General features: G+C 42.0%; 1 protein-coding gene across 6 annotated transcripts in view; it reads left to right on the top strand.

Annotated features, from left to right (window-relative positions):
* GRAMD4 (GRAM domain containing 4) overlaps positions 1-12,085 on the top strand; it is a 146,948-nt gene that overhangs the window by 45,190 nt on the left and 89,673 nt on the right. For all 6 annotated transcript variants that reach the window (XM_073328371.2, XM_073328373.2, XM_073328370.2 and 3 more), the window contains exon 2: positions 521-731. In XM_073328371.2, coding sequence (XP_073184472.1) covers positions 521-731 — 211 coding nt within the window. The remainder of the gene's footprint in view (positions 1-520; positions 732-12,085) is intronic.

The raw sequence follows: 12,085 nt of genomic DNA, 5'->3' as shown, positions 1-12,085 counted from the left end.
GTAAATCCTATGCAGTATCTATGCAAGTCCTTGAGTAATACTTTAGCAGTGTGCTGGCCTCTAAACTACCAATTTCTTGCGATGATTTGTAAGTCTCTTGAAAAATGTGATCTCAGCTATTCAGTGGAGGAGTGGTATATCTTGATTAGATGTTGCCGCAAGTCCGTATGTGTGTGAATTTACCCTCAGAATAGACTTAATAAAAAAGCAGAAAACCCAAATGAAACAAACAAACAAAATCCTTTGTGGGTCACTTGAGTTAGCAGGTTGGTACCTGCTGGGAAAGGTCGCCATCAATTATCAGCTATTAGAAACAGGCTCTGCTCACTGTCATACTTGAAAATAAGTGCTTCTTGGAACGCTAAAGTGTTTCCTTCTATAAATAACTGTTTAACCAGAAAGCACTTGAAAAATGATTAAAAGCACTCTTTGTAATTAGAATGTTTGTATTCAGGCATACTGCAAATGTTTTAATAATAATCATTTAATAAAGCATATTGTTTTCTTTTATTTCTTGTAGGGACTCCAACCGTCATGTTAAGGTAAAGCAGAAAAGTGCAGTGCTGAACATGCTAAAGAGGTTAGACAAAATAAGGTTCAGAGGTCACAGGAGAGATGAGTTCCTTGATTTAGCAGAGTCTCCAAATGCTTCAGATACTGAATGTGGAGATGAAATCCCAGTGAAAATACCTCGAACGTCACTCAGAGAGAATGACGAACTAAGAGACCCTGTAAGTATTCAATCTGGCTACATTTTTAAAGCTATTATCAGATTAAAAAAATAATGGAACATGGTAGCTGTTAATGCTGCTCTCCTGATTTTATTTATTTATTTATTTTTTGGAAGTAATATTTCAGGATTAGGAAAGCAAATAAGAGGTGCACAGTTTTGAACATGCTCATATTTTTGTAACTCTACTTCAGTTCTTCCTTTTTGTTTGTGGACGTTAAGCCTATTTACTCTAATGGTCCACTGCTATCTATGTCATGGAAGTATAAAGTTGTATTTAAAATGTGGTGTTTCTTTATTCATGCTGTCCGCTCTTGCTTCCCCTGGATTTTGTGGGCCCATAGGTCTATGGATGTAGTTAGCACAGGAAAGGAAGGAGAATGATACTTAGCAACACCAGCTCGGATTTTTCGGGGCAGTTAAGTGGTGGCAGAATGTTAACCAAGTCTCCCTCAACAAACTAACATACTGTGGAGAATGTGGGAGATTTTTGTATTTCTGTGAATATATTTGTCCCTTAATTTACTTGTTTGATATTATTCTGTCTGACTGCCGTTGAGTTAAATCACAGGAGGTTGTTAGGGGAAAACAAATGAAACATTGACAAGGGAAGATACCTCTAGAGAGAACACCAGCAGAACAATGGGGAGAGCAATTGACTGGGAGATACCCATCTGCCTAGCTCCTGCTAGGTCAAAAGGTTTATTTTGTCCCAGGCCCAAGTCTAGCATCAGAGAGAGCTAAACCATTAAAGATCCCTGTCTATCGAGAAATGGGGGTGAGTAGGAAGCAGTGCTGGAGGTGAGATTGACACACACTTAGAGAATGCTGCTGGAGCTGCCTGTGTCTCTCCCAGTGCAGGAGTAGGGGTCTCTAGGCTGAGTGGAACTTACCTAAACCTCATGCACGTTTTGGCTAAGATGCATGTGTTTAGGCCGCCTTGTTATTTTAATCCATTTCTCTAACTACTGTATTCCTGTTGGGTAATACATAAACCTTCTGTTTTGAAAAGGCTGCACTGTGTTGCTGCATACGCTTTCTGGTTACAAAGCGCGCACTTTCTCTCTCTCCCCCTCCTCTAAGACTCCTGCAGGAAGCCAAGCCAAATTGGCTCTGCTAAAGGAGCCATGGTGAAATATGGGAGGAGGGGGGCTGAAGCCTAGGGGTCCAGTCTAACAGTAGCAGAGTTGCAGGATGCTTCCTTGAGTGAAGTGGAGACCCACACCCTCTTTCTAGGATGGGTGTACTCACAAGAGACAGCAAAGGGGTATAAGGCATAAATCGCTATGTGAGCCATGATGCATCGACTTGAAACTGCTATATGCCTTTAATCTGAGAAACTCAAAAAGCTTTAAACAGCAATGTCCAGATCTAAAAAGTGCCCTATTCCCATTCAGAATAATAAGAGGTACTGAGGACTTGTGGAAAATCTGGCCATTAAAAATTGCAGTGGCCCTGTGTGGTGGGTGGGGGGTGTCACTTTTTAATTCTCTAATGAAATGCAGCAGCCTTTGGTGTGAAACACAAGGCCTGTTTAACACTATGCAGCAGCTGAGGAAGGGAGGTGAAGGACACGGGTCAAGACTTGCAAAAGTTACTAGTGCTTTTGGACACCTCTGTTTATGGGTCCCCAGACTGAGACACATTTTAAAAAAGAGTGACTTTTCAGAAAAGGATGAACATCTGTCATCTGAAAATCAATCCACTTTTAAGGTGTCTCAAATTGAATGTCCACAAATAGTCATCCAAAATCACTAGTTACACTTAAAATTTTTGGCCACTGTGTACGATGTAAATTGCAATGGAAATTTTTTGTAAAGACAAGTTTCCAGAATTGGAGTTGGGCCTGGACACCAGAACTCACCCCTTTTATTAAGAAATATGCTGTATTATCATTATTGACCACCGACGGTCTTTGTTCTTACATGTTGTCTGAAATTTGAAATGGTGCTCTCTAACTACTTGCTGGGACACTAGTTCAGTGTTGATGTATTTCTGCTGTACCTGTATGTCCAGTGGTTATCTCTACTCTATCCCATTTACTTAAAGGCTGCTGGCAACCTTACATTAAACCAGGTTAGCTTGATCAGCACAAGGCATGTATTTTTGTATTTTAATGTAATGTTGCTGATGAAATATAATAATGTGTTGATAAATTCAACAGCTATCTGGCTTTTAAGTAACCATATCCTATCAGATGTCTTGCTATTTCTTTAAAGCATGTCACTTAACTTAGACAGGAATTTGGGTTGTGAATTTTTTTCCCTAAATTTTATGCAACAGTTTAGTTCTGTGTCCTCTTTAAATTACATGGAAATCAATAGCTATGCATTGCTTTGGGCAGGAAAAGTACACCAGAAAGGGTATCTTTCTTTCTATACAGGGAGTTGAGTCATTCTGCATATAAAGTTAAGACTGTACCTCTTCCCATTAGACTTTCTAGGCTGCAAAGCACTCTGGTATGTGCTTATGTTCCAGCAGCTTCATGTTCTCAAAAATGGGCACTTTGCTGTATTTGGTCTATGTAAGAGAGTGTTTCTTTCCATACTGACTATATAAATGCAAGAAAGCTACTCTGATTTTCCTTCTAGGGTTTAGCAGAGTTTCTAGTTAAAATTAAAAGCCTTTTGTTTCTGGCCCTGCTTATGACTAATATGGAACTCCGAACTGCACCTAAGGTGGCAGTGATATCGGCACAAGATAAGAATGTCTGTAATGTTTGTCCTGGGTGACAAATAATCAGATTTATCAGGGAGGAAAGAAATTCTTTTGCTTTTAAGGTACTGGACTGTTAAATGGGGATAAAATAATTCTCTACCTTATGGGGGTGTGGAGGATAAGTACATTAATGGTTTGAGATTCCAATACTACAGTGATCGGGGCAGTATAACTGCTAATCAAAATGTAGGTCCTGCTGTCAAAACTCTTATTAACTGACAAGGTGTGTGTGCGTGTGTGTACACGCACGTGTGAGAAAGTGAGGGATAGAGATAAATGGTGCCTGGTTTTAAGGACAGTGACTGTAAATTGGAGGGATTATTTACCAAATGTGAGTACAGTAGTATTAACTCAGAGTTAATACCTTGGGAATGGAGGTTGTTTGTAACGCTGAACAAAATGTAATGGTTGCTCTTTCAAACGTTCACCCATTTATCACTGTATTGACTCAAATTATTGGGCTCAATACAGGGATAAATGGGTGAAATTGAATGGCCTCGGATGTACAGGTAATTAGCAGTGTTCCCTCTAATTTTTCCCACTACTGTGTGGAATAAATTTTGTTATGTGCACAAAATTCATGTGGTGGGGTGGGGCCAAGGGGTTTGGAGTGTGGGCCGGGGCTCAGGACTGGAGCAGAGGGTGGGGGTGCAGGCTTGGGGTGGGGGTGCAGGCTCTGCGGTAGGGCCAGGGATGAGGGGCTCAGGGCTGGGGCAGAGGGTTGCGGGGGTGAGGGGTCTGGCTGGGGGCGTGGGCTCTGGAATGGGGCTGGGGATGAGGGGATAGGTTCAGTGGGGCTTCCCAGGGCTATGGTGGGGAGAGAGGACTTCCCACCCCCGGCAGCACCTGGGCTGGGGGTGAGGAAAGGTGCCTCTCCCCACCACAGCAGGTCCAGGCCAGGCTGGGTCAGGGCCGGGGGAGGGGTGCCTTTCCCCCTGTCGTGGCAGGTTCCATGCTGGGCTGGGTCGGGGTGCTGCGGCAGGTCCAGGGCTTGGGGAGAGGCATCTCTCCCCACCACAGCCCTAAGCACCTGTGTGACACTTAATAGGCAGCCGCACAGCTTTGTGGGAACTTGGGTAGTCAGACTAGATGATTAACGGTCCCTTTTGGCCTTAAACTCTGTGTTCTAACTCTTTTACCTGAGGAAAAGAAATCTCTCAAGTATCAAAATCCCAAGGTTTGCTGGTAAAGTTTTAAAGAAAGCCCGACCACTGAACTGGTAGAATTCACTGGCTAAATACCTGGAACCAGAATTTGAAGTGCTTACACCAGCCTAGGAGTAGTCTCGTCTGTCAGTGAAGAGAGACTGTTTTCTTAATTTCATTCAGGTCATTTCAGTGAGTAGTTTATTCAAAGTTCAGAAACCAGTTGGTGGCTGAAAAAGAGGGAAAGCTTGTTTCCTCTTCCAATCATGAATAAAAATAAGGTGTGAAGATAAGTTCTTCTAGTTGTAAAATCTTAAAGGTTATGGTGACCAAACATAATAGGATCGATGGATTAACTGCAGATAATCAGTTAACCTTCGCTTAATCAGTTTTAAATGCAAAACATGTTTTGAGAAACTTTACTTATGTATCCAGTACCTTTAAATTAGTTTTAACTAATGAAAAACAACTTTAGAATGCTGTTCCTGTGCCTTAATTGAAGTTCAATTTCCATCCAAACGGAGCTTTGTAATAAAAAATAAAAAAATCATCAATCACCATCAAATAAGAAATGATAATAGAAGTGAAACTTAAGAATCTGAATATGTTGTAAGCTGCATAACTGCTTAAATAAATGTGTGGCTATAGTGTACTATCCTGGTTGGTAATTAGTATCATATTTAGTATGAAAGCTATGTTTAATTGCAAATGTACATGTTATAATGAAAGTGGATGGGTCATTCTGCAAGCAGATAACAAGATTAGCTAACACACCTGAGCTAGTAGTAGTATTAATAGGGGATTTTAACTTCCCTGATATCTGTTGTAAGATTGTTACAGCAAAATATTATATGTCCTGCAAGTTCTTAGCATGTGTAGGGGACAACCTTCTGAGGAAACAAGGGGATCATTCATTTTGGATCTGGTTTTGACAAACAGGGATGATTAGTTGCAAACATGAAGGTGGTCAGGAACTTGGAAGGAAGTGATCATGGTCTAATAGAATTCAAGATCCTAAGGAATGGAGGACATGAGAACAGCAAAACAAGGACACAAAACTTCAGAAATGCAGACTTTAACCAACTGAGAGAAATAGGAAAGACCCCATTGAAAGAGCAATTAGAAAGAAAAGGAGTCAAAAGGGGCTGGCAGTTTTAAAGATGTAATACTAGAGGCTCAACATCAAGGTACTCTGATGCAGAGGAAAGATAAGAGCCACAAGAGGCCAGTGTGGCTGCACTAGGAGCTTTTTAGCTATCAAAAAACCTAAAGGGATACCTACAGGAAATGGAAGGAGGGTGATGTCACCAAGGAAGTATACATGGGAATAGCGCGAGTGTGTAAGGACAAAATCAGGAAAGCTAAGGCAAAGAATGTTTGTGACAACAAGAAGGGGTTCTACAAATAAGTCAGACGAAAAAAAGATAGTGTGGGTCTTCTGCTCAATGGAGAAGGTGAGCTGGTAACGGAAGATGATAGGAAGGCAGGGCTGTTCAATGCCTGTCTTGCTGCAGTCTTCTCACAACAAATAACGTGACTGGACAACTAGCAAAGTTATCGTAAACAGTAAAGGGGAAGGGATGCAGATCAGGATGAGTGAAGAACACATCAGAGATCTTCTGACCAATTTGAATGAATTCAAGTCAGCAGGGCCTGATGCTATTCACCACTGGGTACTGAACGAATTAGCTGAAGAAATTTCAGAGCCACTGGCAATAATATTTGCAAACTCATGCATGACAGGAGAGGTCCTGGAAGAGTGGAGAAGAGTATTGCCCATCTTGAAAAGGAGGAGCCAGGGAACTATAGACCAATCAGCCTGACTTCAATACATGGGGAGTTATTCAATTTGCAAATACCTGGAGGATGAAGGGGTAATCACTAGCAACCAGCATGGATTTACTAAGAATAAATCATGCCAAACCAACTTGATTTCCTTCTTTGGTAGGGTAACTGGTTTGGTGGATAGAAGGAATGCAGAGGGACATAATATACCTGGACTTTAGCAAGGCTTTTGACACAGTCCCACATGACATTCTGGTAGGTAAGATGGAGAAATGTGGGCTTGGCAAAACTGCCATTAAGTGGACACACATTTGGTTAACCAATAGCAAACAGAGTAACTATTAATGGAATGGTGTCAGATTGGAGAGAGGTCTCAAGTGGGGTTCTACGGGGATCTGTTGTGGGTCTGGTGTTTAACGTCTTCATTAATGATCTGGATGTAGGAATAGGGAGCACAGTGATCAAATTTGCAGCTGCCACAAAGCTGGGGGGGTTGCCAACTCTTGGGAGGATAGAGCTAAAATTCAAAGGGCTCTTGATAAATTGAAGAAGTGGGCTATAGATAACAAAATGAAATTCAACAAAGGCAAACGTAAGGTGCTACACTTGTGGAAGAAAAATCAAATGCACAAATACAGAATGGAAGATAACTTGCTTGGTAGCAGCACTGCTGAGAAGGATCTGGGAATTGTGGTGGATCACAACCTCAACATGAGTCAGCAATGTGATGCTGTTGCAAAAAAAAAAAAAAAAAAGCAAATGCAATTTTGGGTTGCATTAAACAGAGGCATAGCATGCAAGTCATGGGAGGTTATAGCACCACTCTACTCGGGTCTGGTTAGGCCTCAGGTGGAGTACTGTGTCCAATTTTGGTCACTAATATATTAGAAAGGGTGTAGAGAAACTGGAAAAGATCCAAGGACCAATGACAAAGATGATCTAAGGGATGGAATGCAATCCATATGCGCAAAGCCTGAAGGAACTGGGTATATTTCGTTTGGAAAAGAGGCGATTAAGGAGGGACATGATAGCAGTCTTCAAACACTTGAAAGACTGTCTAAAAAAAGATGGAGAAAAGTTGTTCTCTCTTGCCACAGAGGGCAGGACAAGAGGCAATGGGTTCAACCTACAGCATAGTTGATTTAGATTAAATCTCAAGAAAAACTACTTAATTGTAAGAACATTAGCAGAATGGAACAGACTGCCTAGTGAAGTTGTGAAAGCTCCTTCACTGGAGGTTTTCAAAAGGAGGCTGGATAGCCATCAGTCTTGGATGGTTTAGACACAACAAATCCTGCATCTTGGCAGAGGTTAGACTAGATGACCCTTATGGTCCCTTCTAACCCTATCGTTGTATGATTCTGTGGATACCAGTGAATGAGAATCAACCTTTTTTTGGGAAAATTGATTCAAATTAGTTATTTAAATCAAAGTTGTTGATAAAAATCACTAATTTAAATCAATTCACCCTGATTGTAACCATGTTGCCTCTCAGTAATCTTTGTGATAAACTAAATAGATTGCGCTGTTTAAATCTCTCAGTGGATGGAGAAAATGCCTTACCTTGAATAATTTTTGTGGCTCCTTTCTGCACTCTTATGTTTCAGAATCCTTTTTAGGAAGTGGACATCTGAACTGTACGCATTATTCCAGTATCTTTCACTAATGCTGTATATGGAGGTAAAATCACTTCCCTACTCCTATTCACTACTCTGCTGTTACATATCCAAGGATCGCGCATTAGTCCTTTTTGCCATGTCATAGTCTGAGCTCATGTTGAGTTTGTGCACTGACTCCTAAATCCTTTTTAGAGTCATTACTTTCCAGGGTACAGTTTCTCATTCTGTAGGTATGGCTTGCATTCCCTTTTCCTAGATGGACAGTATAACTTTGCATTTGGTTGTATTAAAATGCATTAAAACATTAGTATTGCTGCTTTGTTTGGTAAGATGCAACCTGTTATAGTGGCTCAGGCTTCAAACTGGAAACAGCAGATCTGCCTTTTATTCCTCAGCTCTGCCACTGACTTGCTGTGACCATGGCCAATGTCTTGACTTCTGTGCCTTAGCTTTTCCTAGCTGTGAAATAAGGTGGTAATGCTTATTCACCTTTGTAAAACTTTTTGTGTCCAAAGGATGGAGAAAACATTTTACAGTGCTAAATGCTGTTTAATGGGATTAATTGATATTTGTGTGCAAAGGAACTGTGGGCAGTTTGTTTGTTGATAATTCATATAGTCTCTTGGAAAAACCAAGGTTCTGTGCAAAACTTATTAAGAACCTGCATTGAATGGACAAAGTGAGACTGCAAATTGATGCTGCTACTTTGTCCTTAACTGGGTACTCTTTTGTACCTGGCATGTCATCTGAAAACACAATGTACCCAACTTACAATGAAAGTCCACCACCTGACTCCTAGGATTAAATCTGACCGAGTTATTGTAGTGTATAAAATGTGTAAAAAAATTAATTGTTGAGCATCACTTTAAATTGAACCTTTAACATTACTGTCCCCAAACTATTTCTACATTGCTCTGAAGATGCAAGGCACCATGTGAATGCTACTAGTTCTGTAAAATGTCTTTCAGTATTTAATATCTAAACTAGAATAGTATTAGATTTTTGGGGTTGTGTGGCATGCAACAGGGTCCCTAGTTTTAACTTTTTGCTGTTCTTCAAACTCTGGAAATAATTCCAAATTCTACATGTTAATTCAGAGAGTTTTACCAACTTACCCACTTTTCCTTTCACTCTTCTCTCTCTCTCTCTTTTTTTTTAACACATCCCAGAGCCCTTTGTTCCAGACACACCGTTCTTCCAGTCAGAAGTACTGGGCAGTACTTGCCTCCCTTTATAACTAAGGCCACTCTTTGGATGGCCAAGTAGGTTACCTTGAAATGACAAGTGGTATTATCTCCGAAGGGCTTGGTATGCTGCCTTGTCACTCGCTCACATGTTGTTGCCCTCGGTAATAGGAGACCAACTTAAGAATGATGTCAGTATCTAAGAAGGGTTTCTTTAGGTATGTTGGCAACAAGAAGAAAGCCAAGGAAAGTGTGGGCCCCTTCATGAATGAGGGAGGCAACCTAGTGACAGAGGATGTGGAAAAAGCTAATGTACTCAATGGTTTTTTTGCCTCTGTCTTCACTAACAAGGTCAGCTCCCAGACTGCTGCGCTGGGCATCACAACATGGGGAATAGATGGCCAGCCCTCTGTCGAGAAAGAGGTGGTTAGGGACTATTTAGAAAAGCTGGACGTGCACAAGTCCATGGGGCCGGATGAGTTGCATCCAAGAGTGCTAAAGGAATTGGCGGCTGTGATTGCAGAGCCATTGGCCATTATCTTTGAAAACTCGTGGCGAACGGGGGAAGTCCCGGATGACTGGAAAAAGGCTAATGTAGTGCCAATCTTTAAAAAAGGGAAGGAGGAGGATCCGGGGAACTACAGGCCAGTCAGCCTCACCTCAGTCCCCGGAAAAATCATGGAGCAGGTCCTCAAAGAATCCTGAATGCAGGTCCTGAAGCACTTACATGAGAGGAAAGTGATCAGGAACAGTCAGCATGGTTTCACCAAGGGAAAGTCATGCCTGACTAATCTAATCACCTTCTATGAAGAGATTACTGGTTCTGTGGATGAAGGGAAAGCAGTGGATGTATTGTTTCTTGACTTTAGCAAAGCTTTTGACACGGTCTCCCACAATATTCTTGTCAGCAAGTTAAAGAAGTATGGGCTGGATGAATGCACTATAAGGTGGGTAGAAAGTTGGCTAGATTGTCGGGCTCAACGGGTAGTGATCAATGGCTCCATGTCTAGTTGGCAGCCGGTGTCAAGTGGAGTGCCCCAGGGGTCGGTCCTGGGGCTGGTTTTGTTCAATATCTTCATAAACGATCTAGAGGATGGTGGGGATTGCACTCTCAGCAAATTTGCGGATGATGCTAAACTGGAAGGAGTGGTAGATACGCTGGAGGGCAGAGATAGGATACAGAGGGACCTAGACAAATTGGAGGATTGGGCCAAAAGAAATCTGATGAGGTTCAATAAGGATAAGTGCAGGGTCCTGCACTTAGGACGGAAGAATCCAATGCACAGCTACAGACTAGGGACCGAATGGCTAGGCAGCAGTTCTGCGGAAAAGGACCTAGGGGTGACAGTGGATGAGAAGCTGGATATGAGTCAGCAGTGTTCCGTTTTTACCAGGAAGGCCAATGGCATTTTGGGATATATAAGTAGGGGCATAGCGAGCAGATCGAGGGACGTGATCGTCCCCCTCTATTCGACATTGGTGAGGCCTCATCTGGAGTACTGTGTCCAGTTTTGGGCCCCACACTACAAGAAGGATGTGGATAAATTGGAGAAAGTCCAGCAAAGGGCAACAAAAATGATTGGGGTCTGGAACACATGACTTATGAGGAGAGGCTGAGGGAACTGGGATTGTTTAGTCTGCAGAAGAGAAGAATGAGGGGGGATTTGATAGCTGCTTTCAACTACCTGAGAGGTGGTTCCAGAGAGGATGGTTCTAGACTATTCTCAGTGGTGGAAGAGGACAGGACAAGGAGTAATGGTCTCAAGTTGCAGTGGGGGAGGTTTAGGTTGGATATTAGGAAAAACTTTTTCACTAGGAGGGTGGTGAAACACTGGAATACGTTACCTAGGGAGGTGGTAGAATCTCCTTCCTTAGAAGTTTTTAAGGTCAGGCTTGACAAAGCCCTGGCTGGGATGATTTAATTGGGGATTGGTCCTGCTTTGAGCAGGGGGTTGGACTAGATGACCTCCTGAGGTCCCTTCCAACCCTGATATTCTATGATTCTATGATTCTAAGATACACATAAAACAAGCAAGTACATTAGCTTACAGTGCAGTTTTGCAAGCCTCACCTGACACTCTCTTCTTATCCTAAGCCAGTTAATCAAACTCTGGTTTTCTTCATTCTCCATGGCTAGGTGCTCAAAATTAGCTGCAGACTCAAATGTTCAGACGCTCATTTTTGTACATAGTATTTTGATTGTACTGAACTTTTTGTATTTTTAACTCCTTTAGATTTATGCTTCCTAGAAAGTGTATCATATATTGAAGGTGTCCTAGACATTGTGCAAAGTACATGGCAAGAAAAAATACCAGATGACTGAACTGTGCCATTTACCATAAACCAAACCATCAAGCCAGGCAAATTACAACTACAATTACCCTCCTTGACCAACAGTGCACAATATTCACCATATTAAGATATATTTATATTAAATAAGAGGCACCGTTGTCCAATAGCTAAAGCACAGGATTGGGAATGAGGAGGCTTAGGTGCTCTGGTCAGTGAGGGCAATGGCCAACATCTTACACGTCTTTTATCATTTCTTTAAATAATAGTTTAAGATCTCTGCTTTGGATGTTTGATGTGAATGAGTAAAAAATGAGACATTGGTGGAATATAGCCTTGAGTAAGTCTGTTGCCTTTTACTCCTGGGGGAATTCTGCGTCACTGCGCTTGTGCAGAATTCATGTTCCCCACAGATTTCTTTGCTTCCCTGCAGAAAAATGACTCCTGAGAGGGAAGCAAAGGGAAGCCGCAAGAGTGGTCCTGTGCCCCATCCCTGGCAGTGCAGGCAGGTTGGTTTGGGCAGCCAGGGCAGCCAGTAGAGACATAAATCACCGCCAGGGCGAGGGGGGATTAGGGCTGGGCAGTCGTGTGTGTGAAAGAGAGAGAGAGAGACTG

This window comes from Lepidochelys kempii, chromosome 1, assembly GCF_965140285.1.
Source record: "Lepidochelys kempii isolate rLepKem1 chromosome 1, rLepKem1.hap1, whole genome shotgun sequence".
NCBI lineage: Eukaryota > Metazoa > Chordata > Testudines > Cheloniidae > Lepidochelys > Lepidochelys kempii.
This window is presented reverse-complemented; position numbering and strand designations above follow the sequence as displayed.